Below are 22,218 nucleotides of genomic sequence, written 5' to 3'. Positions count from 1 at the left end.
CCGCACAATGATTGACCACGCAGTCCGCCAATTCCTCTTGTTTTTTTCCTGTCTTCTTTATTTCACTTTCCTTCCGTCGCGTCATTAAAAAAAAAATATATATTTTAAATTTGTCCCCAGGAAAAAAAATAGATATTTTTGGCCTTTTCCTTTTCGCGAAGGACCAGCGCGGCGGCGCCACGTGGAGTTGACTGGGGTGAGGTCGTCTCGCCACGTGGCGGCTCCGGGATGGTGAGCCGACGAGCATGTCGTGGGCCGGGGGCGGGGGGGCGGTTTTGGAAGAAGCCATCGCGGGGTGACGATTTCGGATTTCCCTTTCTGTTTTTTTTTTTGCTTTTTTTTTTTTGTTTAGGATGACGGTATTCATTCATTTCTCAAGTCTTAATTTGCGAGTACACCAATAAAGCATCAACGCAAAGTAGACTCCATAGATCGGGAGGGGGGTAGAGGGTACAATTCTGTGGCAAGGAATTTTTTCTTCGAGCCTTAGCTATCCAGTCTGTCACTTTGTTGGATTTTCTATCACAATGGGTCAACTTAATATCAGAAAAAGTTTTTCAACGGATCTCTGGTTTTGAGGGTCCGTTTTTTCTAACTTTTAAATAATTTTATTTTTTAAAAAAAAAAGTCTCGTGATTTTTCAAATTTGGTTTTTATTATAATGCGAAATGCTTAAGAATTTAATTTAGGAAAAAAGTCATCAAAAACCGCAAACTATACCCTGTGACACATTTGCCCCGAACTTCTCTCCGTGATATCAAAAATCTCAAACTTGTGCATGCGTGACATATTCACTCTCCGTTAAGATTATGTTAATGAATATCGTTAAAAACTTGCATGTATAGGCGCCGGAATACAAACCGTAATAAAAATGACGTTATTTTTGGCTAAAATCATCTCACGGAACCTTGACGGAAGTTAAATGTGTTACATGGGTATAAGTTTGAGATTTTTTATGTCACAAGAAAAGTTTAAGATAAATATGTAATAATGTACATAGTTTGGAGTTTTTTATTCGCCATTAACGGATTCATTTATTATCAAATGCCATAGAACCAAAATTTTTCAACTTGTTTTCAGCCCAAACAAAGGCTATAACACGGTATGCTTTTTTTGAAATTAAATTACATGAAAACATTTTTTAGCTACAAAAAGTTTTCAGGGAAACAAACGCAACCTATTGTAAGTGTATTTTCCATCAAAAAGGCCGAAGCAAAATGAGTTGTTTTGTAACACTTTGCTTTGCACCATGAACGGTATGAATTAGCCGTTGTATCTACTTAGATAGCTGCATTTAAGAATGCTCAGACCATGGAAATTGTATGGTGGTGAGTTTGAAGTTGTGCTTCCTGCAAAATCTTTTTGATTGCCCCATTGTCAATAGATCACTTCCAAATGAAGTCCACTTTTCAGACATATAGATGTTCCTTCTATCTCCTGTGGTTCATCAGAAACAATTCATCACTGCCCTTTGCAAAAGCATCGCCCTTGCCGCTCTTTAACTGACCGAGACATCGGCTGTGCAGACATGAATATCCCACATTTTGAGGATCACTGTAAAATGTTGCTTGCTGTAAGAACTGGCCAAATTGGAGGTAAGAATGAATATGTCAAAGATTGAACTTTATTAAACTGGAAGCATCATCCAATGAACAGATGACATACATGTTGGTGTCCCTTTCACGAAGGGGTTTTGACATTTTCGTTAGAATAACTACAGCAGCTGTTAAACTAGACATATCAGATGACGCGAGCTTCGTTCTTAAGCTTGTCGATTAGCTCGTCGACAGAGGAGATGATGACCCCGGCTTTCCTCTTGGGAGGTTCCATCACTTGAAGGACCTCCAGATCGGACTTGATCTCGACATTCAAATCTTCTGGGGTATACTTCTTTATGACCTTGGATTTGGCTTTCATGATGTTGGGAAGCGTCGCGTACCTTGGCTGGTTCAGTCTCAAGTCGGTGCTGCACAAGATACATGATTCAGAGGCTGTTAGCTACCGGAGATTGAGCACAAATAGGAAGTCCAATAAAGGTCAAAACCATAATCAAGAAGAAACCCATTGGTTTCCCTATCTCAATATTATAACTTCTATTGCAAAAACGATCTAGCCCCCAAACTAGTAAAAGGTTTGCAACCCCTATCTCAATAAGTTGAGAGTTAGAAAAAAAGGATTTGTGTTCTCATTGAAAGCGCAGAAACCAAACCATTGAGTAGGTTCTATGTATACTAAATGAAACATGACATTTAAACATTGCAGTTGCCAAGCTAAATATAAAATTGGCAGACTTTTAGGAGCTCCTAAAGTATGAAATTTTTCCCATCCACCCAGACTAATCTCCGCATGGGAACTTTTTCATCTTGAAAGAAAACGAGGAAATCCATGTCGCTAGGCATATGGTGATTGGTCAGGGTAGAGGAGGACACCTTGCTCAGAGAACACCTACTAATTTCTCAAGATTTAGAAGGACTAAAAAGTATAAGAAAAGCGATGTTCTCACGTAATGACTGCTGGCAAGTCCAAAAGCACAGTCTCGATGCCACCATCCACTTCCCTATCCACAGTCGCAACCTGCTTTTCTTTGTCCAGGGTAACCTACTAAAAGGGCAGACACAAATCATCAACCAAGAAAAAGCACCCAAATGCAAACGTGGAAAAGGACAGACGGCAAGAGAACATAAAGGAAGATGTGATCAAATCTTGGATAAACACCAATAGGAGATGTAACTCGGCAGAAATCAATTATCAGCATACTCAAGAAATCTTATCAACTGAAGTGTAAACTATATCAACTCCTGGATAACATTAGATATCTTTCTTCTTGCCAAACCCCAAGAGAGATAGTTAACTATCATTAGCTGAAAGTTAGAGGACGGTATGAGGCACACATTTACAAAAGCAGAAAAAACAAAAAATCTCCCAAAACAGCAAAATCAGTGCCAGAAGTTAAAATAAGGATGACAAATGGGAGCATTCAAAACAGAAGCCAAATTAACCCCCTCTAGAACTAAAAAGATTAACTGCCAAAGGCAAGTTTCAAGACAATCAAAAGATTCATATCCTTTGGCAGTTTCAAGACAATGAAAAGATTCATATCCTGTGACCATATCCTGTGGCCATACTTTGTTCAGCGGGAGGTTACTGTTCAATTGACTGATACATAATAACCTAGAGTCATAGATCCCTCTAGACCTAAAAGATTGACCGGTGAAGGCACATTGCAAGAATTTGAAAAGATGGATACATTAGTGACCTTAAACCACGCCCTCGTCACCACAAATTAAACACTTAAAGACAGCAGAAGGGGGTTCACGGAAGGAAGTGTGGAAACAAGAGATATGAGACTATTACTAAAGAAAAGGATATAGAGTCCTGAAGATCAATTTGTACTTACGGGACAAAGCCCCAGGAATCTTACACAACCAAACGAAGGATCAGAATCATAGCAAATCTTACCTTAGAAGCAAAGGTTCCTTGTGGCCATTTCAGCAGCCCTGCAAGCATTTGCCCTGTTTGATTGCAGTCATCATCAATGGCCTAATCACAAATCATCATCATTAGCTCATACAGGATGGAAAGCATTATACACAAAGTGAAGGAAGTACATCAAATAGGTAAATGGCTCAAGACTAAACTCTAAATTGATCATTATAACGGGTAATCATATGAAACCAAATTTGGATCCAATAACAACAGAAAGTATATCAATTGATTGAGAACTACTTGGTATCTCCAAATTTTTGCAACTTAGTCAAGATAAAGCAGTGACAATTGCATCTCAATTTTCAGAAATTAATGCCCCAAGCAACATCGTCCTAATAGTTTTAGGGAATGCTTCATGCCAATCATTCAGACACTTTAAAGCTGAACCTGACTCCCTTCTACATAAACTCTTCAAAAGCTGGAGGAAGATCTCAAATCCATGATGATATAACAATTTTAGGAACTAAAGCCAACAACAACTCCAAACATAAAGGACTTCAGCAAAACCAAATAAGAGCTACAATAGAAACAGCCAAACAACATCCCATTCATAATCTTAGCCTCAATTTCTAGATAAAGTGAAGAGCTTGTGAGTGGTCGAAAATGCTTTCCAGACAACATTTTGTCTTCTAAAACACAAGATTGAAGCTTTCGCTTGCTAAGTTGTCTATCAGACACTGTTCCATAAACCGAGCTAAAAACTGTAGCATACCAACAGACAGCCTCAGACTAAATTCCTTTCGTATGAACACCCCGTGCAAAACCCGAAAGCCATCTCTCTCTCTCTCTCTCTCTCTCTCTCTCTCTAAGAACATTTCCTATCCAACACATCATCAATTCAAAGGAGACCATCTTCCTACCCAGCACCATGTCATTCTAGCAATCCATCAAAAACATTTCTTTATTCAATACGACACAAGCTTTTAGCACAGTCGTTCATCGTCAACAAGCACACCCTCAATCTCTCAATTCCCACTTCCCTTTCGATCTTTAGACAAACAACAGCAAACAACAGGGCAAAGAAATCCAAAAACCTGCTTGCCCAGAATGAGGAGCCCGGGCTTCTCGGCCTCCACGAGCGCCGTCAAGACCTTGGCCACAGACAGCGGGTTCAGACCACCCTCCTCCTTGAACTCCACGTGGATCCCCCGGTCGGCGCCCATCGCGAGCCCCGTCCGCAGCGTGTCCACGCACTGGGCGGGCCCGACGCTGACGGCCACGACCTCCGAGGCCAGCCCGGATTCCCTGATCCGGAGGGCCTCCTCGAGCGCGATCTCGCAGAACGGGTTCATCGACATCTTCACGTTCTGGGTCTCCACGCCGGTCTGCGAAGAAATTCACGAGATTAGCAAACCGGGTCGATTGAAGAGGAGGAGGAGGAGGAGGAGAAGAAGCAGAAGCGGAGAGGGGAGTTACCTTGTCGGGTTTGACTCGGATTTTGACGGCGTAGTCCACGACGCGCTTGACGGCCACCATGATCTTCATGGCCCTCCTCCGGCGCTTCGCTCCGGCGAGAGAGAGAGAGAGAGAGAGAGAGGGAGAGAGTTGGAAGTGGAAGCGAAGGAGCAGGAGATGACTCAGAACTCAGAAGAGATAAACACAGTACTAACAAAGAAAGAGATCCGTGCGCGCATTAGGTGGATTAGTTTTGTCCTTTTGTTCTTTCTTTTTACTTCGACAGGACTCCACGTGGCGCCACGTGTGCGCCCAAATTGCTTCGGAACTCGACAACCTTGATTATTATTGTAAGGGAAAAAAAGCCCCAGTGCCTCGCTCATTTATCTTAAATTTTTTATGAGACCACAAATCACAAAATATGCTCATTGCGACACGTTTTATTCTAAATTTTTTTTTTCGTGACATAAATAGCCTCAAATTTATACTCATGTAATACATTTAGCCTCCATTAAGGTTCCGTCATATGATTTCTCAGCCAAAACAGCGTCGTTGTTGTTTTACTTAAGTCACGTGAGCGCCATATCAACAGTATTGCAGGAAGATTTTAGCCGGTCTCCATTGAAGGTAAATATGTCACGTAGATATAAATTCGGGATTTCTGGTGTCACAAAAAAACAGTTCAAGGTAAATGTGTCCTCATGAATATAGTTTGGATTTTTTTTTTGTGGCTTTTGTCCTTATTGGTTAAATATATTGCGAAAGGTGAAGAAAGGAAATATAGAAAATTGAGAATGGTAGACAAAATGATCGTGAAATTAAATTAATAGGGGAGTACTGTATGTTTAACTGGAAGTTGGAGGAAAACTTAGGAGGATTCATGAGCTTTTAAATTTGATGGTCACAAAAATATTTTGATGGTCGATGTGGATGAAATTAGTTTTTTAAACAAGAGAATAGGGATTGGGATTGGGATTTCAATTGACATATTATGGTTGCAATTTCGGGTCGTATTCTAATTCACAACCTCTCAAGTACCATAGCGAAAATCGTGAATAGAAGAAGTTCACGATACCAATGAAGAAGTTGCCACATGGACGATCTAGAATTTTAACCTTGGAACGACACATTTACTAAGGGAAAATGAAATTATACGAAAATTATCCAATAGCATGCATTTGTACCTTTGGATTTCTTTCCTCAAAATCAACCAAATATAATGAAATGAATAAGTTTAATAAATTTAATGTAATGATCCGTGAAATTTTCAAATTAACTTTATTCTAGTAAAAGGTTATTACAAATTAGTAATGAAATAATTTACCTGACAAAATATTTATGCCCGTTTACAACAAAAGTCACGGTTACCGCAAATATTCATTAACTAGCTATGTGATTAGAAGTTATAATTAGGAAATTTCGTGACTATGATTTGCATTAATTCTTTTGGATTATGGACAGACCCAACGAATGGCCATCACTTAAAAGGAAGCATTTGTTTGAGGAAAAGTGTTTTCCCGAAATTAGTTTTCTGGACTTCCACCCGTTTGGTTCGCTAAAAATGATTAGTCAATCAAAAATACTTTCAGGTCAAGGAAAATATTCATACATAAAGGTTGTGTTCGTTTGGCGGAAAATGTTTTCTAGGAAAACATTTTTTCGGGTTTTCTGGTGTTTGGGGGCGGAAAATAAATTAACCCCAGAAAATATTTTCCCCTGAATGAGTGAAAACATGATGAAAAGTAAGGAAAATGTTTTCCGCTTTTGAAAAGCGGAAAACATTTTCTACCGGCCTCCTTCTTTTCCCGCCAGCCATTGGGGCCATTGCCGCTGGCAGCTGCTGCCGGTAGCCGCCGCCGGTCGCCGAATACCGGAAAATATTTTCCAAAACTTTTTTAGATTTCAGCTGAACACCGGAAAATTATGCCATTTTCCAGGAAAATGACTTCTCGGAAAACATTTTCCAAAAATGTCATATTTTCCGTCAAACGAACGGAGCCAAAATTAGAAAAATGAATTCCTATTTTTAAGAAAGTGAAAACAATTTCGATAATTGCTATTCTTGAATTTTTTTAACATTTTTTTCTTTTCGTTTTCTTTTCCTTCTTCCTTCTTCACGGCAACTGGCCATAGGCACGAGCCAACGAGAGCTAGCCTCGGGCGAGGTCGAGCTCGAGCCTCGTCGGGATCTGGTGAGGTTGAGCTCGCCCGAGGCTAGCGAGTTTGAGCTTCGCCAATATTTGGTGAGGTCGAGCCTTGTTGGTCCTAAGGCTGGCTAGGTCGGTCCTTGCTAATGGCTTGTCGCAGCCGTTGCAGAGGCCCAGCAACCGACGGAGGAGGAAAATAAAAAAGAAAGAAAAGAAAATAAAGAAAAATAAAAGAAAAATAAAATTAAAAATTATTTAAAATTTAGATTTTTTTTTTGTCTAAGATCAATTCATGAGATTGAAATCATTTTTCAAATAAGATCCAAACAGCAGAAAATGTTATCAGTTGCACATCATCAAACAAAGGAAAAATGATCATTTTTTTTAAAATAATTTTCCGAAAGGTATTTTCCTTTATGATGAAGTTTTCCCCCAAATAAACCACCCCAAGTTTGGCCTGATTTTCATTTTAGTGGAATTAGCATTCCTATCTTATGATATGTCTCGTTTAATTAAGTAATTATCCATCATCACGTTGAGCCTGTGCAGAAATTGCACTGCTAGATGTAGAGAGAGACAAAAGCAAAATTAACAATAGGATTTTTTGTAAATTAAGTGGGACGTCACTTTGATTTGGACACGGGATTTGTTAGATCCAAATCAAATGCTTAATCACTTACTTAACATTAAGGACTCTTATGTTAACAACTACTTGGCTTCTTTTATAAAGTCACCAGGCCAGGTATTTTTTTGTACTTTTATTCTAAACATAGTGGATTTGCCTGAGTGAAATGAATAATCTATATGGTGCTTGAAAGAAAAAGCTAGCACAATGTGTCATATGTCAAAACAAAAGTACTTTATGCGTCTATGATGTAACTTCAACGTCGGACAAAAAGCTTTAATAATTCACATTAGACCCTACTCACATTGGACCTAGTGCCCAGGTCTTAACTAGTATATTAAAATTAGAATAAAATAATATTTCTTAATATAAAAAAATCAATTTATGAATTCTTTATTGTTTTTTTCTTTCTTCTTTTCTTTCCTTTATTTTTTTTCCTCAATTGTGAGCTAGTGAGGTCGCCGACCACAAGCGAGATGTAGGCGAGGGTCTCAGCGCCCTTGCCCGCCACATACAAGGGCGTTGGGCCCTCGTCCAGATCTAGGAGAGGGCGCGGGGGCACTCCCCTAAACCAGGCGAGGGTCATCGGCCCTCGCCTATGGTTGGCGATGGTCTGTCGGTGATCTCACTAACTCAAATTGTAAAAAAAAGAAAGAAAAGAAAAGAAAAAAAAGAAGAAAAATTTGATAAAATAAAAAAATCATTAAAACATTTTAAATTTGTAAATTTTGTTTACGTCAGCGCCGGTCACTTGCCACTTAGAATGGCCGGGCATCTATGTCAGCAATTTTCTGCCTATATTGGCCGAATAGATTGAGTTGGTACCAATGTAAAAAGGTTGGGATTAAATTGGCATACATGCGTGTTTATTTCTTTGATTCACACGCACGTGAAGGGAGAAAAGTGATTTGTTATCAATGTGAAAAGGTTTATGACTAAATTGATCAAATCGAAAGGTTTAAGACTAAATTGGCATACTTGCGCGTTTATTTCTTTGATTCACACGCACGTGAAGGGAGAAAAGTGATTTGTTATCAATGTGAAAAGGTTTATGACTAAATTGATCAAATCGAAAGGTTTAAGACTAAATTGGCATACTTGCGCGTTTATTTCTTTGATTCACACGCACGTGAAGGGGGAAAAGTGATTTGTTATCAATATGAAAAGGTTTATGACTAAATTGGTCAAATCGAAAGGTTTAAAACTGAATTGGTACAAATACGACATGTTTAAGATTTTTTTGATACTTTTCCCCCTTCACGTGCGAGTGCTCGGCTACTCTCATGTGCTTTTATAGCCAATCAAAGAGATGAACGCACATGTAAGCCATATTATTTAAAAAAAAAAAATCTCAACTCAATTTGTTATTTGCAAAAAAAAAAAAGAAAGAAAGAAAGAGAAACACATGGATTTACTTTAACATGATAAATATGATCACTTCTTATGACGAAAAATCAAATAACTGTGCATCTTCAGTGTAAAATTACATTCAAACAATAAAGTACGTAGATCATGATCTAAGTGACCAGAAGGTCACATCTTCATTCGAGTGTTTTCCACAAAGATGTCCCTGCAGAATGTGCTAATTTTCACCCCTTGGGAGGAATGATCTTAGAAAGAACAAATAGGGAGACAAAGCAGGATTAATCGTCCTAAGTAATCTCCATGTCATCATCAATCCAGACATGCCGCTGAAAAGTCCAAACGATTTTGCAGAACTGAAGGGACGCATGGAAGAATTCAAAGGGGGGGGGTGTGGTTCACTGCAGTTGAAAGAGCCGTCGCCTTCACCACACAGCGACCTTTCGGGCCGTCGATGGCTTTCTTTTTAGAACTTTCTTCTAAGGCACGTGCGGCTGTTCTCAGCCACCTCGTGTGTTTACCCGTTCGTCTCGATCGCCTGGTAAATTCAAATTACAGGTGGAGAATCAGATATGGGATGAAGCCAGATTATAAAAGCGTTGCTTCTTTCGACGCAGCCATGCAGGACAAACACAAATGGACGACGAGAACCCGAAAGGATTGATCAAACACGAAGGAGGAGGAGGAGAAGAAGTTGGGGTACCTCAAGTGCGATACAAAGGCGTCCGGAGGCGGCCATGGGGGAAATACGCGGCCGAGATCCGTGACTCCACGAGGCGTGGCGCTCGGGTTTGGCTCGGGACATTTGGCACCGCCGGGGAAGCGGCTCGGGCCTACGACCGTGCCGCATACGCCATGAGAGGTCACACTGCTATCCTCAACTTCCCTAATGAATTCTCTTTAGGATGTACGGCGGCCAGTTCTTTGCCGTTGCCGTCTTCTTCTGTTTCTTCGTCACCGAAGAAGCAAGGCGGCGATAAACGGGTAGTGGAATTTGAGTGCTTGGACGATAATTTGTTAGAGGAACTTCTTGAAAACGAAGAGAAAAAGAACATGAAATGAGATTGCTGTTCCATGTCCTTGTCAATGAAATGTTGGGTTGTCCAAGTGTTTTGTGCTTTGAATAGAATTCAAATTTTGAAATATTATGAAAAAAAGTTCGTATATTGCTTTATGCATCGACTTTTGTCTATTGTGAAAGTTTCAAGTGTTTTGAATTAAAAGCAGTCAAAAAGCGTGAACTACAAGATTTAAGAAAGGCATTAAGAAATCACTTAATAAATGAGCGATTTTGCAAACTAATTTAGTACGTGGAGTATTACTTTATTTTGTTCACTTATTCTTGAAATTTTTTTCTTTTTTGGTTTGATATCATTGCTTTTGGCGATTGCCCCTCATCACGGAGGCTGCTTTAATAGTTTTTTAAGCCAAAAAGGCAAATATATAGAGTGCCAAAGAAGAAGTCAAATTGCACTTGTTCTTCTCTGTGGAAAAGTGGCAGCTCTTAGAAGAAAATATCGTTACGGCAGTTGATGTCCAGATCCATCGCTGATTATTAAAAACCTCGGAGTATTCTTTGAATCTCAGCTGTCTACTTCGACAATCTCTTACAATTCATAACGTCACCTGATGAAGTGTTCTTTCTTGCTACTCAACAATAATACAATATATACCCTCGGAAAGTAGGAACCGCAAGGTTTGGGATCTTGAAATAGAGCAATTTCGATATCGAAAGAAGTCGAAATGCACGGTCTATTAGGCAAATCTACGACATGCTACTCTCATCGAGAGTTGTTTGATGCTTGTGGCATATGATTTTGGAGCTTGTGGTTGAATATTTCTCGTGTATGGTCAACAAATTTGTGATCACATGTAGGATGACCAACAACATGCGTGCTGATAATTTCTCGATTAGTATCATGCTGATCTTTGTTCACTTTTAATTTGCTAGATTACTTATATGATTCTTGGTGTCATCGTTTATTCAGATATTTATGTGAATTTTTAACTTGGGTTAGTTGCCTGAACATATTGAAAATTTATATGAGTTTCCCATGTGAACTAACTAATTTATGAGGATAATTTTAGGGTTTCAACCATTTTCCAATGACCCAACACCAAGAATTACACTTGGAATGCCTTTTTCCCTTAGAAGAACCTGAAACGAGCTTTGTACGGGTAGCTTTGTTGCTAGATTCTTGAGTGAAAAAGTTTAGATTTAGGCCCCATAGGATGTAGCACAGATGAGTGGTGCTACTTCAATCCCACCCGTACGGTGTGAGTGCGAATCCTTCACCTGGCGTTGCACCTTCAACTTCAGCTAGGGGTAGGGGCGATCCCAGCACCCCGTGAGGGGTTTACTTGCCACAACTAATGTAAGTAAGGACGATGCGAATGCCACTCGCGGTTATAAAAAAAAAAGCCTAGATTTAGAAACGAAGAATCGAAGGTTGAGATATAGTCAAAATAACGCATTTATCACAAACACACACACGGAGCGCACCGCGTCCATATACATCCTAATCTCATATCATGTACTAACATCAATGACACATACGCTTCGGGTTGGTATCCATCCGGATCACCTAAGAATTCTTCACTTTTACTGCACCACCGAGATCAAATCCACTTTTGGAAGAGCATCGTGATCTTCGCTTTTGGAAGAAAGTCATTCTAATCACTATAGTGACGGTACTGTAGATTTAAAGCCCAGATTGGCTAGGCAAACATGGAAACAGGTTCTCTCTGAAATCCTACCGCTCTTGCACCTGCTAGAGATTACAATTTTCAGTCATTTTATGATTCAATCTGCCTCACCATCATTAAGATAAAATTTTCCATAAAATTTATCCATGTAATCTTTAGCAGATTTATGTAAACCTTCTTAGCATCTAGTGGGCTCTGGATCTCTATACGTTTCATCTGGACATCTTTTAAACTAAGGTATATATTGGTGATTAATGTAGCTGGGGATGAATGAATGTTTCCTCTCTCTACCAGCTCTTTTAACCCCTACACTATAAGGGATTGACAGCAGCCCTAAGCCGCATTCAAAAGGAATTTAAAGCCGGCATTTGGTCCATCCGCCTGAATTGTGTCTAACACCAGTATTGACTTTACTCAGCTGGAAAGTTGATGCAATCAAACACCAAGAACAAACTACACAACTCTTGTCTGCTGTTGTGCCTAAGATCTTTTGGTAATTAGACTACGTGCGTTGAGCTCCTCTTAAATAACGTTGTCGCTGTCCAACAATGCGTTAATTGTGCAAAATTTATTCTCCATTAATTTGCATTGGCAAAAGAGAAAGAAATGGAAATACATCAATTGTAATATCCTAGATCTAGAGGTTTTTTTCCCCCCTCAAGAACCGGTTAAAAACTCCAACATGATAAAGCACAATAGAGAGAAGATTGCTTTTGCATTTACGGCTTCTCTTTTGACTATCTCCGTTCGAGATAGTATGATAGGTGTAGTCGTATAGCCATCTCCTTCTCCTTTTACTGAAGATGCAGACGTAGTTGTTGTTGGATTGATTCTTCTTAGGACCATGTCCCATTCCTCTGGATCTTTGGATCTAATAAAGCCTTCATTTTATTCTTCCAGAAGGAGATGGCGATACAATTGCACCTATCATACTATCTCGAACGGAGATAGTCAAAAGAGAAGCTGTAAATGCAAAAGCAATCTACTCTCTCTATTGTGCTTTATCACGTATTGAGTATAATAAAATTTTGTCTTGTGATACAGCAAAAGAAATATGGGATAGCCTTTATATCACCTAAGAAGGAACGTATCAATAATTTGCATTGGCAAAAGAGAAAGAAATGGAAATACATCAATTGTAACATCCTAGAGCTAGAGGGTTTTTTTCCCCCACAAGAACCGGTTAAAAACTCCAACAAAACAGCATCTTTCGATGACGAAAATAAGAAGATATAATTATGTCTTTGCAAGATTCAATCTAAGAGATGCAATTAACTCTTCCAAGTAATGCATTATTTAATGCTTAAATATAAAAAAAGCTCATTAAGATTATCTCTTGATGCACCAAAAGACTCTTGCAAGTGGCTTTTAGACTAGGGCATTCCTTCTTTTTTTCTTTTGTTGGTTCCTCAAATTCAGGGGGTCATAATATGCTTCAACCCCACACACAACATTTTGAAATAATTTAGATCGATCCGTTGCTATTTTCCTTCATTTTTGCAATTTTTCCTCACTAATTGGCAGTCACCACCGAAACCCTAATCACCCAAAGTGAAGTCAGAAACAGAATTGGCTTAGCAACACGCCTAAAGGCTCCAACCAGAATCAAATTACTAGTTCATCGATCCAAAACACACGCACACTCCGTTACCACAACTGATATGACCATTACTGGCAATGATCATCACGAAGAAAGGAGAGAGAGAGAGAGAGAGAGAGAGAGAGAGAGAGAGAGAGAGAGAGAGAGAGAGAGCTAAAACTTTACCACTCACTTGCTTTTCCTCTCTTCTTGTTCGAGGAGATCCTCCAGAACCTTATCATCCAAACACTCGAACTCGAAAACTTCTTTCACTTTCTCACTAGAGCTACTTCTCTTGTGATGAGAACTCTCCCCGTGATCCACGGACGAGGGCAATGATTCTTCAGGAGGACGTGCAGATTCTGCACCTTGAGAGTACTCCTCACTGGGAAAGTTAATAATAGCTTGATTACCCCTCAACCGTATCGCGGCGCGGTCGTAAGCCCTAGCAGCTTCTTCGGCGGAATCGAACGTCCCAAGCCACACACGAGCTCCGTGCCTCGACGGATCTCGAATTTCAGCTGCAAACTTCCCCCACGGCCGTCGCCTCACTCCTCGGTAGCGAACCGATCCTTCTTTTTCTTCATCTTCCCTTGCCTTTTGAGGGTTTTCCATGCTGTTTCCCTTTTGTTTTTGTCCTTTAGAACAGCACCGGAGAAACAAGAACTATCAAGCCGATGTTTGAATTATTGGCTTCTTCTTTCCTTTTGTTGGAATTTTTTTTTGTGGAGGAGTTTAAAGATGGAACGCAGTAGCAGGTAATATAAATGATGAGTGGCGGAGTTTTATATTTTAGTCAATGTTGAAGATGTTGATGTTCTCTGAAACGTGGATTGACCATCTAGTACTTTCAACGCAACTGGACTAAGAACCATATTCACATGTGATGATCTGCTTCTCGGAAAGTTCATAAAGGTGGGTAATCAACTCTTTGGGACCATTTCTTCTGTGAATTCAACGTTGTTCGGGGCTGCTCTTTGAATTACTGTCGACCGCTATTAGTGTTTATGTATGGTTAATATCTAATCGTACTGTATGATGTGAATCCAAGGGTCATGGTTCTTGCGAATAGATAATTGCCTCGGTAGAAGGATTGGTAACATGTATGTCACACGACACGTATTACGTAGCAAACTCTGAGCACTTCCCATTATTTATCTACTTCATGTTCCCACATTTGTTGTTGTTAGCTATGGAGTTGGATTTGACTATCCACGATGGACCAACTCGATCTAGACCACCTAGATCATAAATATGCATAGAAAGAGAATTTGACACATGATTTTGAAATTTGTTCTCTAAAGATATCTTTAAAATTATTCCCTGCAAAAGGGACGGGTGATTTCCATGAAAGGCCTTTGCACAAACTCGTACATTTGCCTTTTGGGCTCCTAAGGCAGGTATATATAGGCAAGCCGTTTTGCTTATGATCACCTGCTATAAGGATGTTACCAAAGAAGTAAAGAAAAAAGAGTTGGTAATTTGATGAGAACTTCAGGATTTGTCTATATAGCTTCAAAGAGACATTTAAGATTGCAAATAATAAACTTGAGAAATAACTTGTATTAAATTGTCGTCAACATACACTAGATTAAACATGTAAGAACTTGGTTTATGATTCACTAATTATTCGGGATAAGTACAAACAAAGTCCTAAAACTTATCATGACAATATAATTAAGTCCCAAAACTTTTAATTGATTGCATTTCTGTGATAAGTTTTAGGACTTTATGCTTTTGTCCCTAATTATTATTACATTTTAAACGCTGCTACTCTTGACATATTTCAATAAGAAGATCCTTAGCTATGGTTTATTGTTGTAATCTTCTTGACCTTGAAAGAATATTTAAGATAATTTGCAATCTACACATATGTAAGGATTGCTAAGTTCGGTTAAAAGATAGTTGAAACCATTGTGGATAATGAGAGGAAAACCCAAAAAAAGTTGAAAAGGGATTGCAAAGAATTGAGCTCGAGTCTTCTAACTCAGATACCAACTTTAAATTAAGGGTCTATATGTTTGAAAGATAATTGTTTCTGGGAAATTATCTTTTGATTTTTTAGTATTTGGATGACATAAAACTAATCGATTTACAGAAAACGTTTTCCATGGACTAAAAACAATAAGCTTAGAACAATAAACCACCAAACAAATGAAAACTAGTCATTTTTCTTGAAAATAAATTTCATGGTAAATATTTTTCTTTATCATAAATATCCCAGAATTAGTTTTCTGAACTTTCACCTGTTTGGTTTGTCGAAAATAATTAGTCAATCGAAAACACTTTCTGGTCAAGGAAAGTATTCATGCATAAAATTAGGAAAGCGAATTCCTAAATCTAAGAAGGTGAAAGCACTTTCCAAAATTGTTCCTCTTGAATTTTTTAATATTTTATTTTTTTATTTTTTTTTTATTTTTTTTATTTTTTTTCTTTTTATTTTTTTTCTTTTCTTTCTTCCTCCTCCGCCGGTCGCCGGGCCTCGGCAACCGGCCATAGGCACATGTCGGGAAGGGCCGGCCTCGAACGAGCTTGAGCCTCACCGGATTTTGGCGAGGTCGAGCCCCGCAGGCCTCTGGCGAGGCTGGAGCTCGCCGAGTTCTGGCAATCTCAACCTTGCCTGAGGCCGACCATTGCCGAGGCACGGTGGCTAGCGGAGGAGGAAGAAGGAAAAAGAAAAAGAAAGAAAAGAATAAAAAGAAAAGAAAAAACAAAATAAAAAATTATTTAAAAAATCAAATATATTTTTTTTGAGATAAAGTCATGAAATTATTTTCCAAATAAGATCCAAACATCAAAAATTATTTTTGATCACATATTACCAAACAAAGGAAAACTAATCATTTTCCCGAAAAATGATTTTCCAAAAAGTATTTTCCTTTATCATGAAGTTTTCCCCCAAGCAAACGCACCCTAAGTATGCAAATCACCTTCTTTAAAAGTTTAAGCAATTAATTTGTGGGCTTCTTGCAGTTTATAGCCTAGCAAAGATGAACAAAAGATAAACTTTTGAGTTTGATTGATACATATTATCATGAATTCCCATACTACTTTTCTGCCAATGCTTTCTTTCTCTCGAGAGCACCTTGGCGGTAGCATATGGAATGTAGTCCGACCTTTGAAGCACATCATTGGTGAAAGATCATGTTCATCATGTGTGTACTCGACATATGCTGTGCGCTTTGTCTTTCCAAATAATATGGGGGTACATGGAAAAATGTTTCCCCATCATCGTTTCGACATTGATGGAGAAACTTGTCAAGGTCGAATCTCTAGAGAGTGAAGAGTCCAGAACTATGACGGTGACCCTTTCATACTCCACGAAGGAAGAATGGAGCAACGCAATGAGATGAGAATTCGATTAGATGAGGCAGAACCAGGATTGGAAATTAATGGGCTCTCGATCTAACTAAGTTGCGAAATGAATGTGGATCTATCAAGAAGGATAATGGGCAAATTTGATGGGGAAGGGTCATACACAAGTTTGCTATGATAATCAAGCTACGATATGTGATCAAGAGGTCCAGTTTCTGGCAATCAAGGGCGCGCATGGAATCCATTCTACTCCAGAAATCAAATTCTTGCCAGAAATTGATTTATGAAATTCTTGCCAAAAATTGATTTTTGGAGAAGAAATCTGTTTGATAAAACAGGACTAATTCTGCTCCAGAAATTGATTTCTGGAAGAGAAAACTGTTTGATGAAATAGAAGGAAATTTCTGCTTTTGGAGGTGCCCAAAAATTTAAATTTCACTCAAAGTGGGTAGGTACAGGTATTCTAAGCCATTCTGTGAATTTTTAAATTTTTTTATTTTTGATTTTTTTTTGGCACCACAAAAAATTTAAATTTCACTCAAAGTGGGTGGCCACAGGTATTCTAAGCCATTCTATGAAGTTTTGAAGTTTTTTTATTTTTTGATTTTTTTTCGGGCACCTCAAAAAATTTAAATTTCACTCAAAGTGGTTGGCCATAAATATTCTAAACCATTATGTGAAATTTTGAAATTTTTGATTTTGAAATTTTCTTTTGGGCACCTTAAAAATTTTAAATTTCACTCAAAGTGGGTGGCCAAATGTATTCTAACCCATTCTGTAAAGTTTTGAAATTTTTAATTTTATGATTTATTTTGGGCACCTAAAAAAATTTAAATTTCACTCAAAGTGGGTGGCCACATGTATTCTAAACCATTATGTAAAATTTTTTATTTTTTTATTTATTTTGGGCACCTCAAAAAATTTAAATTTCACTCAAAGTGGGTGGCCACATGTATTCTAAACCATTATGTAAAATTTTTTATTTTTTGATTTATTTTGGGCACCTCAAAAAATTTAAATTTCACTCAAAGTGGGTGGCCACATATATTCTAAGCCATTCTGTAAAATTTTTTATTTTTTTATTTTTTTTGGGCACCTAAAAAAATTTAAATTTCACTCAAAGTGAGTGGCCACAAGTATTCTAAGCCATTCTGTGAAATTTTGAAATTTTTGATTTTTTTTGAGCACCTCAAAAAATTTAAATTTCACTAAAAGTGGATGGCCACAGGTATTCCAAGCCATTTTACAGAATGACTTAGAATACATGTGGCTACCCACTTTGAGTGAAATTTAAATTTTTTGAGGTGCCCAAAAAAATCAAAAAATAATAAATTTTACATAATGGTTTAGAATACCTGTGGCCACCCACTTTGAGTGAAATTTTAATTTTTTTAGGTGCCCAAAAAAAATCAAAAAATTAAAAATTTCAAAACTTCACAGAATGGCTTAGAATACATTTGGCCACCCACTTTGAGTGAAATTTAAATTTTTTGAGGTGCCCAAAAGAAAATTTCAAAATAAAAAATTTCAAAATTTCACAGAATGGCTTAGAATACCTATGGCCACCCACTTTGAGTGAAATTTAAATTTTTTGAGGTGCCCGAAAAAAATCAAAAATAAAAAACTTCAAAATTTCCTAAAATGGTTTAGAATACCTGTGGCCACCCACTTTGAGTGAAATTTAAATTTTTTGTGGTGCAAAAAAAAATCAAAAATAAAAAATTTTAAAACTTCATAGAATGGCTTGGAATACCTGTAACTACCCACTTTGACTGAAATTTAAATTTTTGGGCACCTCCAAAAGCAAAAATTTCCTTCTGTTTCATCAAACATATTTCTCTTCCAGAAATCAATTTCTGGAGCAGAATTAGTCTTGTTTTATCAAACAGATTTCTTCTCCAAAAATCAATTTCTTGCAAGAATTCCATAAATCAATTTATGGCAAGAATTTGATTTCTGGAGTAGAATGGATTCCATGCGCGCCTTTACTAAACGCATTTTTGTTCCAGAATGCAAAAATTGCTTCAGAATGCATTCCGGAAATTTTTTAACAAACGCATTTCTGTTCCGGAATGCATTCTGGAGCAGAATTTCTGCTCTAGAATGGATTCCATGCGCGCCCTAAGTGTGTGCGTGTCCTTATAATGATTGAGCCACTATAACTCGAAAAAGTCCAAATCATATATGACCTATTTAGAAACGTCCAGTAAGAATACACATGACCATGCAAAAACAAAGAGCTGATAATTCATGTAGTGTTATGTTGTGCCATGCCATGCCGTGTTAATTATATAGTGCTGAAATAGTGGTATAACTTGTCTAGACTCATTTCAACACGATTCCGGTTGATTTAAATGAGTGATTTCACTTCATATTACATATAAAGTGTATTATAGAGTTAGGGATTCTAAAGTTCTATGTCTCTTGTATCCTCGGTAGGGATTATTTTACCTCTCATCATTCTTAGTATGTGCGTTACCTAAAAGTTGCAACATTGATCTAAATGACCCACCCAAGCTCATCGGCGGCTTGAATGTTGGCCGGATGACAAACACGTGCAAGTCACTTCACCAGAACCCACAAGTTTCCCAGGGTCAAATTCATTGTAAAAAAAAATAAAAAAGTGGGTGAAACCCATGCCACATTAAGCCCAATTTTCCTAATTAAACCCTCAATCCTCCTTTTCACGAGAGTCGATCTATGTTTTGTTCATTGAAGAGGTCTAGCCCTTTTCTTCCTGCTCTAGGAAAGCAGGGCACCATTTGGGGCTCATAAATTTGAACTAGTAGAGGCATCGGGTCATGTGAATCATTACTAAGGCTTTGTTTATATCGCTCAAAATGACCTTTTTGAAAAATATTCTCCTAAATATAATCGCATGTATTGCTTATAAAAAATGAACGAACAAAAAATATTTCATTGTCAATAAAGATGTATAGATATAAATTGTTGTCGATAATGAAAATTTTCCACTGACTAATTATTTTAAGTGACGCAAGCGATCGTTTTTAAGGAGCCGAAAAAGTCTTAAACGTATTGTAATTGTGCGACTAGTCCTAAACTTTTTTTTTGTCATTTGAATCTTAAACATTTTGTATTTATGCCAATTTAGTCAATCTAGTCAATTTTGGGCAGAAATCGCTAACATGAACGCCAGCTATCCTATGTGGCGCAGTCGGTGCTAACATAGGACAATTTTTAATAATATTTAATAATTTTTCAATTTTATTTTTTTAGTTTTCCTTTTTTTAGTTTCTTTTTCTTTTCTTCTTCCTCTGGCCGGTGAGAGGCGAGGAAGAAGAAAATATTTTATATCGCTTGCTTAAAAACTTGACTCCACTGGTGAGGTCGTCTAGCCTTACAATTCTCTGGTAGCCTTCGGATGCTTTACTCTCTAACAGCTTTTGAATGATAATTTAAACTTCTCTCCACAATCTACACATAGTTCAATCAATCCAACTGTCTCTCTAATTCACATTCTACTTCATTGAAACTCTCCTCAACGTAAATGCAGATCGGTTTCTCGTTCAAATGCAGTGTTTGTGCTGGCTTTGCCTGATTCTGGCGAAAAAACTTGTACCCCTCACCGGTGCATGGGTGACGGTGGTGGCCCCGTTGTCACCTTTGCTGCAGCTACCCCTCCCATTTTTTAACTTAGAAAGAGAAAAATGAGAAGAGAGAAATATGTTTGCTAAGAAACATCTACAAATATGCCAAATAAGAAGTTACTAGCATAAAGAGCGAACCACTCGAATTCAAGTCTACAAAGCATAGAAATATACACGTCTCATGCTCATTAACTTGTCCCAAATCTAGTTCGCTAGACCCACTCAATACAAACCATGACCACATGACTACGAACGACATGAACAAGACGATATCGATATCAAGAAAGCATGACAAAGTGATTAAATCCAAGCTCTTATTCCAGTGCACAACATTCTGCACGAGCCATGAGACAAACTTGGCCACTTATATTTAGTTAGAAGCCGGTGGGTTGTGAGGTGGTTTGCCAGTTGGTGGCTTGTGGGAGTCCTCAACGCCCACCGTCCATGGCGGCCAAGGTTTCGTCCATTGGAGGCTTCTTTTTCGGCGGCGGCTTCGTCTTGGGAGGCTTGCCGCCGTCCAAGGTGGTCAGGGTTTCCTCGCCAAGGGTGGTGTTTTCTTCCATTGGAGGTTTCTTTTTCGGTGGTGGTTTCTTCTTGCCACCATCCGAGGTGGTCAGGGTTTCCTCATCAAGGATTGTGGTTTCTTCCGTCGGAGGTTTCTTTTTCGGTGGAGGCTTCTTCTTGGGAGGCTTGCCGCCGTCCAAGGTGGTCAGGGTTTCCTCATCAATAATGGTGGTTTTCTCCAATGGAGGTTTCTTCTTGCCACCATCCAAGGTGGTCAGGGTTTCCTCATCAAGGGTGGTGGTTTCTTCCATTGGAGGTTTCTTTTTCGGTGGCGGCTTCTTCTGAGGTTTGCCATCGTCGGCGAGAGTGGCAGTGGTCAGCACCACTGTAAGCAGGAAGAGCACTAAGATGGTTTTTGGAGACATATTTTCTACGGTTTTTGCATGGTGAGAAGAGAAGTGGAGGAATTAGGTTATTTATAGGACGATTGGACCTATCTCGTCTTGACACGTGCCGTTCGATTTTCTTTAAAAAAGTTTCGTTCGCATGGCCCTTTATTTCGAAATGAGGACACAGAAAAGTGTAGGGTGTCCCACGCACCGAGCTGAAAAGTTGGACTTAGCTGGCGTCGATTGTTGAAGTTGCAACTGGGGCAGGTAAGTAAGCTTGACAATGCTCTTGATCTCCACTGTGTAGTGTAAAATGTAAACCGGATATGTTTGATCTCAAGGAAAATATGCAGGAGCTAGCAGTATAGAAGGTATCTCACTTTCGAAAGTTAGTCTCGACGATCTTGCTCGGATCGGGTTTAGTCTTTTGCTCTTGATCTCCATCGTGTAGTGTAAATTGTAAACCGGATATGTTTGATCTCAAGGAAGGTATGCAGGAGCTAGCAGTATAAAAGTGATCTCACTTCCGAAAGTTAGTCTCGACAATCTTGCTTGGATTGGGTTTAGTCTTTTGTTGTCGTCTTGAGACCAATGAATGGAAGGGCTAACTATGTATGAAAAATGGAAGCGGAGATTGCGAATGGATGGAGGAGATACTAAGAAAGACGATATAAAGATGCAGGACAAAACCTCCATATCCATATAGGACCGACGTTACCATTTACGAAATGATCATGAAAACCATCTTCATATGCAACCCTTCGTTCCTATACATGTTCGTATTTCAGGCTTCCTTATATGCAACATTGAGGAAGAACGAGGCAAACGTGAGGTCGAGACGAAAGGTCAATCATTTACGGATCATCCGTCTGAGCAGTGTGACTAACTAACTATATTATTCGCTATATTTGTATCTCAATTAATTTTGCAATTTTTTCTTTGTAAACTCTAATACGTGAGTGACTTGTTCCTCTAAGTTTATTTGGACTTATTTTAAATGAAAAAAAATGCCTATTTCTATTTTGTAAAAGTTAAAAGTATAATTTAAGGTCCGAAATAAATCAGCATGTAAGTTAAGAAGATCTAAACAAACATTGAAAAT

General features: G+C 38.5%; 3 protein-coding genes and 1 long non-coding RNA gene across 4 annotated transcripts; all 4 read right to left on the bottom strand.

Moving 5' to 3' along the window:
* Positions 1-1,596: 1,596 nt before the first annotated feature.
* Positions 1,597-5,100, bottom strand: LOC115688350 (electron transfer flavoprotein subunit beta, mitochondrial). The gene is made up of 5 exons (XM_030614149.2): positions 4,903-5,100; positions 4,521-4,811; positions 3,460-3,540; positions 2,504-2,598; positions 1,597-1,966 (listed from the first exon to the last, which is right to left on the bottom strand). The coding sequence occupies exons 1-5, from the start codon at positions 4,969-4,971 to the stop codon at positions 1,741-1,743; spliced, it is 762 nt and encodes a 253-aa protein (XP_030470009.1). The 5' UTR covers positions 4,972-5,100; the 3' UTR covers positions 1,597-1,740.
* Positions 5,101-9,063: 3,963 nt separating this feature from the next.
* Positions 9,064-10,090, bottom strand: LOC130139996 (uncharacterized). Its single transcript, XR_008818000.1, has 2 exons — positions 9,719-10,090; positions 9,064-9,553 (listed from the first exon to the last, which is right to left on the bottom strand). It is a non-coding gene; the product is annotated as an uncharacterized LOC130139996 (long non-coding RNA).
* Positions 10,091-13,489: 3,399 nt separating this feature from the next.
* On the bottom strand, positions 13,490-14,035 carry LOC115688352 (ethylene-responsive transcription factor ERF098-like). The gene has a single exon (XM_030614151.2). The coding sequence runs from the start codon at positions 13,913-13,915 to the stop codon at positions 13,490-13,492; it is 426 nt and encodes a 141-aa protein (XP_030470011.1). The 5' UTR covers positions 13,916-14,035.
* A 6,616-nt stretch (positions 14,036-20,651) lies between these two features.
* Positions 20,652-21,152, bottom strand: LOC115688353 (early nodulin-75-like). The gene has a single exon (XM_056306000.1). It carries the CDS (start codon positions 21,150-21,152, stop codon positions 20,652-20,654), a length of 501 nt encoding a protein of 166 aa, XP_056161975.1.
* Positions 21,153-22,218: the final 1,066 nt, after the last annotated feature.

This window comes from Syzygium oleosum, unplaced genomic scaffold (assembly GCF_021117445.2).
Source record: "Syzygium oleosum isolate NSW1041296 unplaced genomic scaffold, Sole_v2.1 Sole_v2.01, whole genome shotgun sequence".
Lineage (NCBI taxonomy): Eukaryota > Viridiplantae > Streptophyta > Magnoliopsida > Myrtales > Myrtaceae > Syzygium > Syzygium oleosum.
This window is presented reverse-complemented; position numbering and strand designations above follow the sequence as displayed.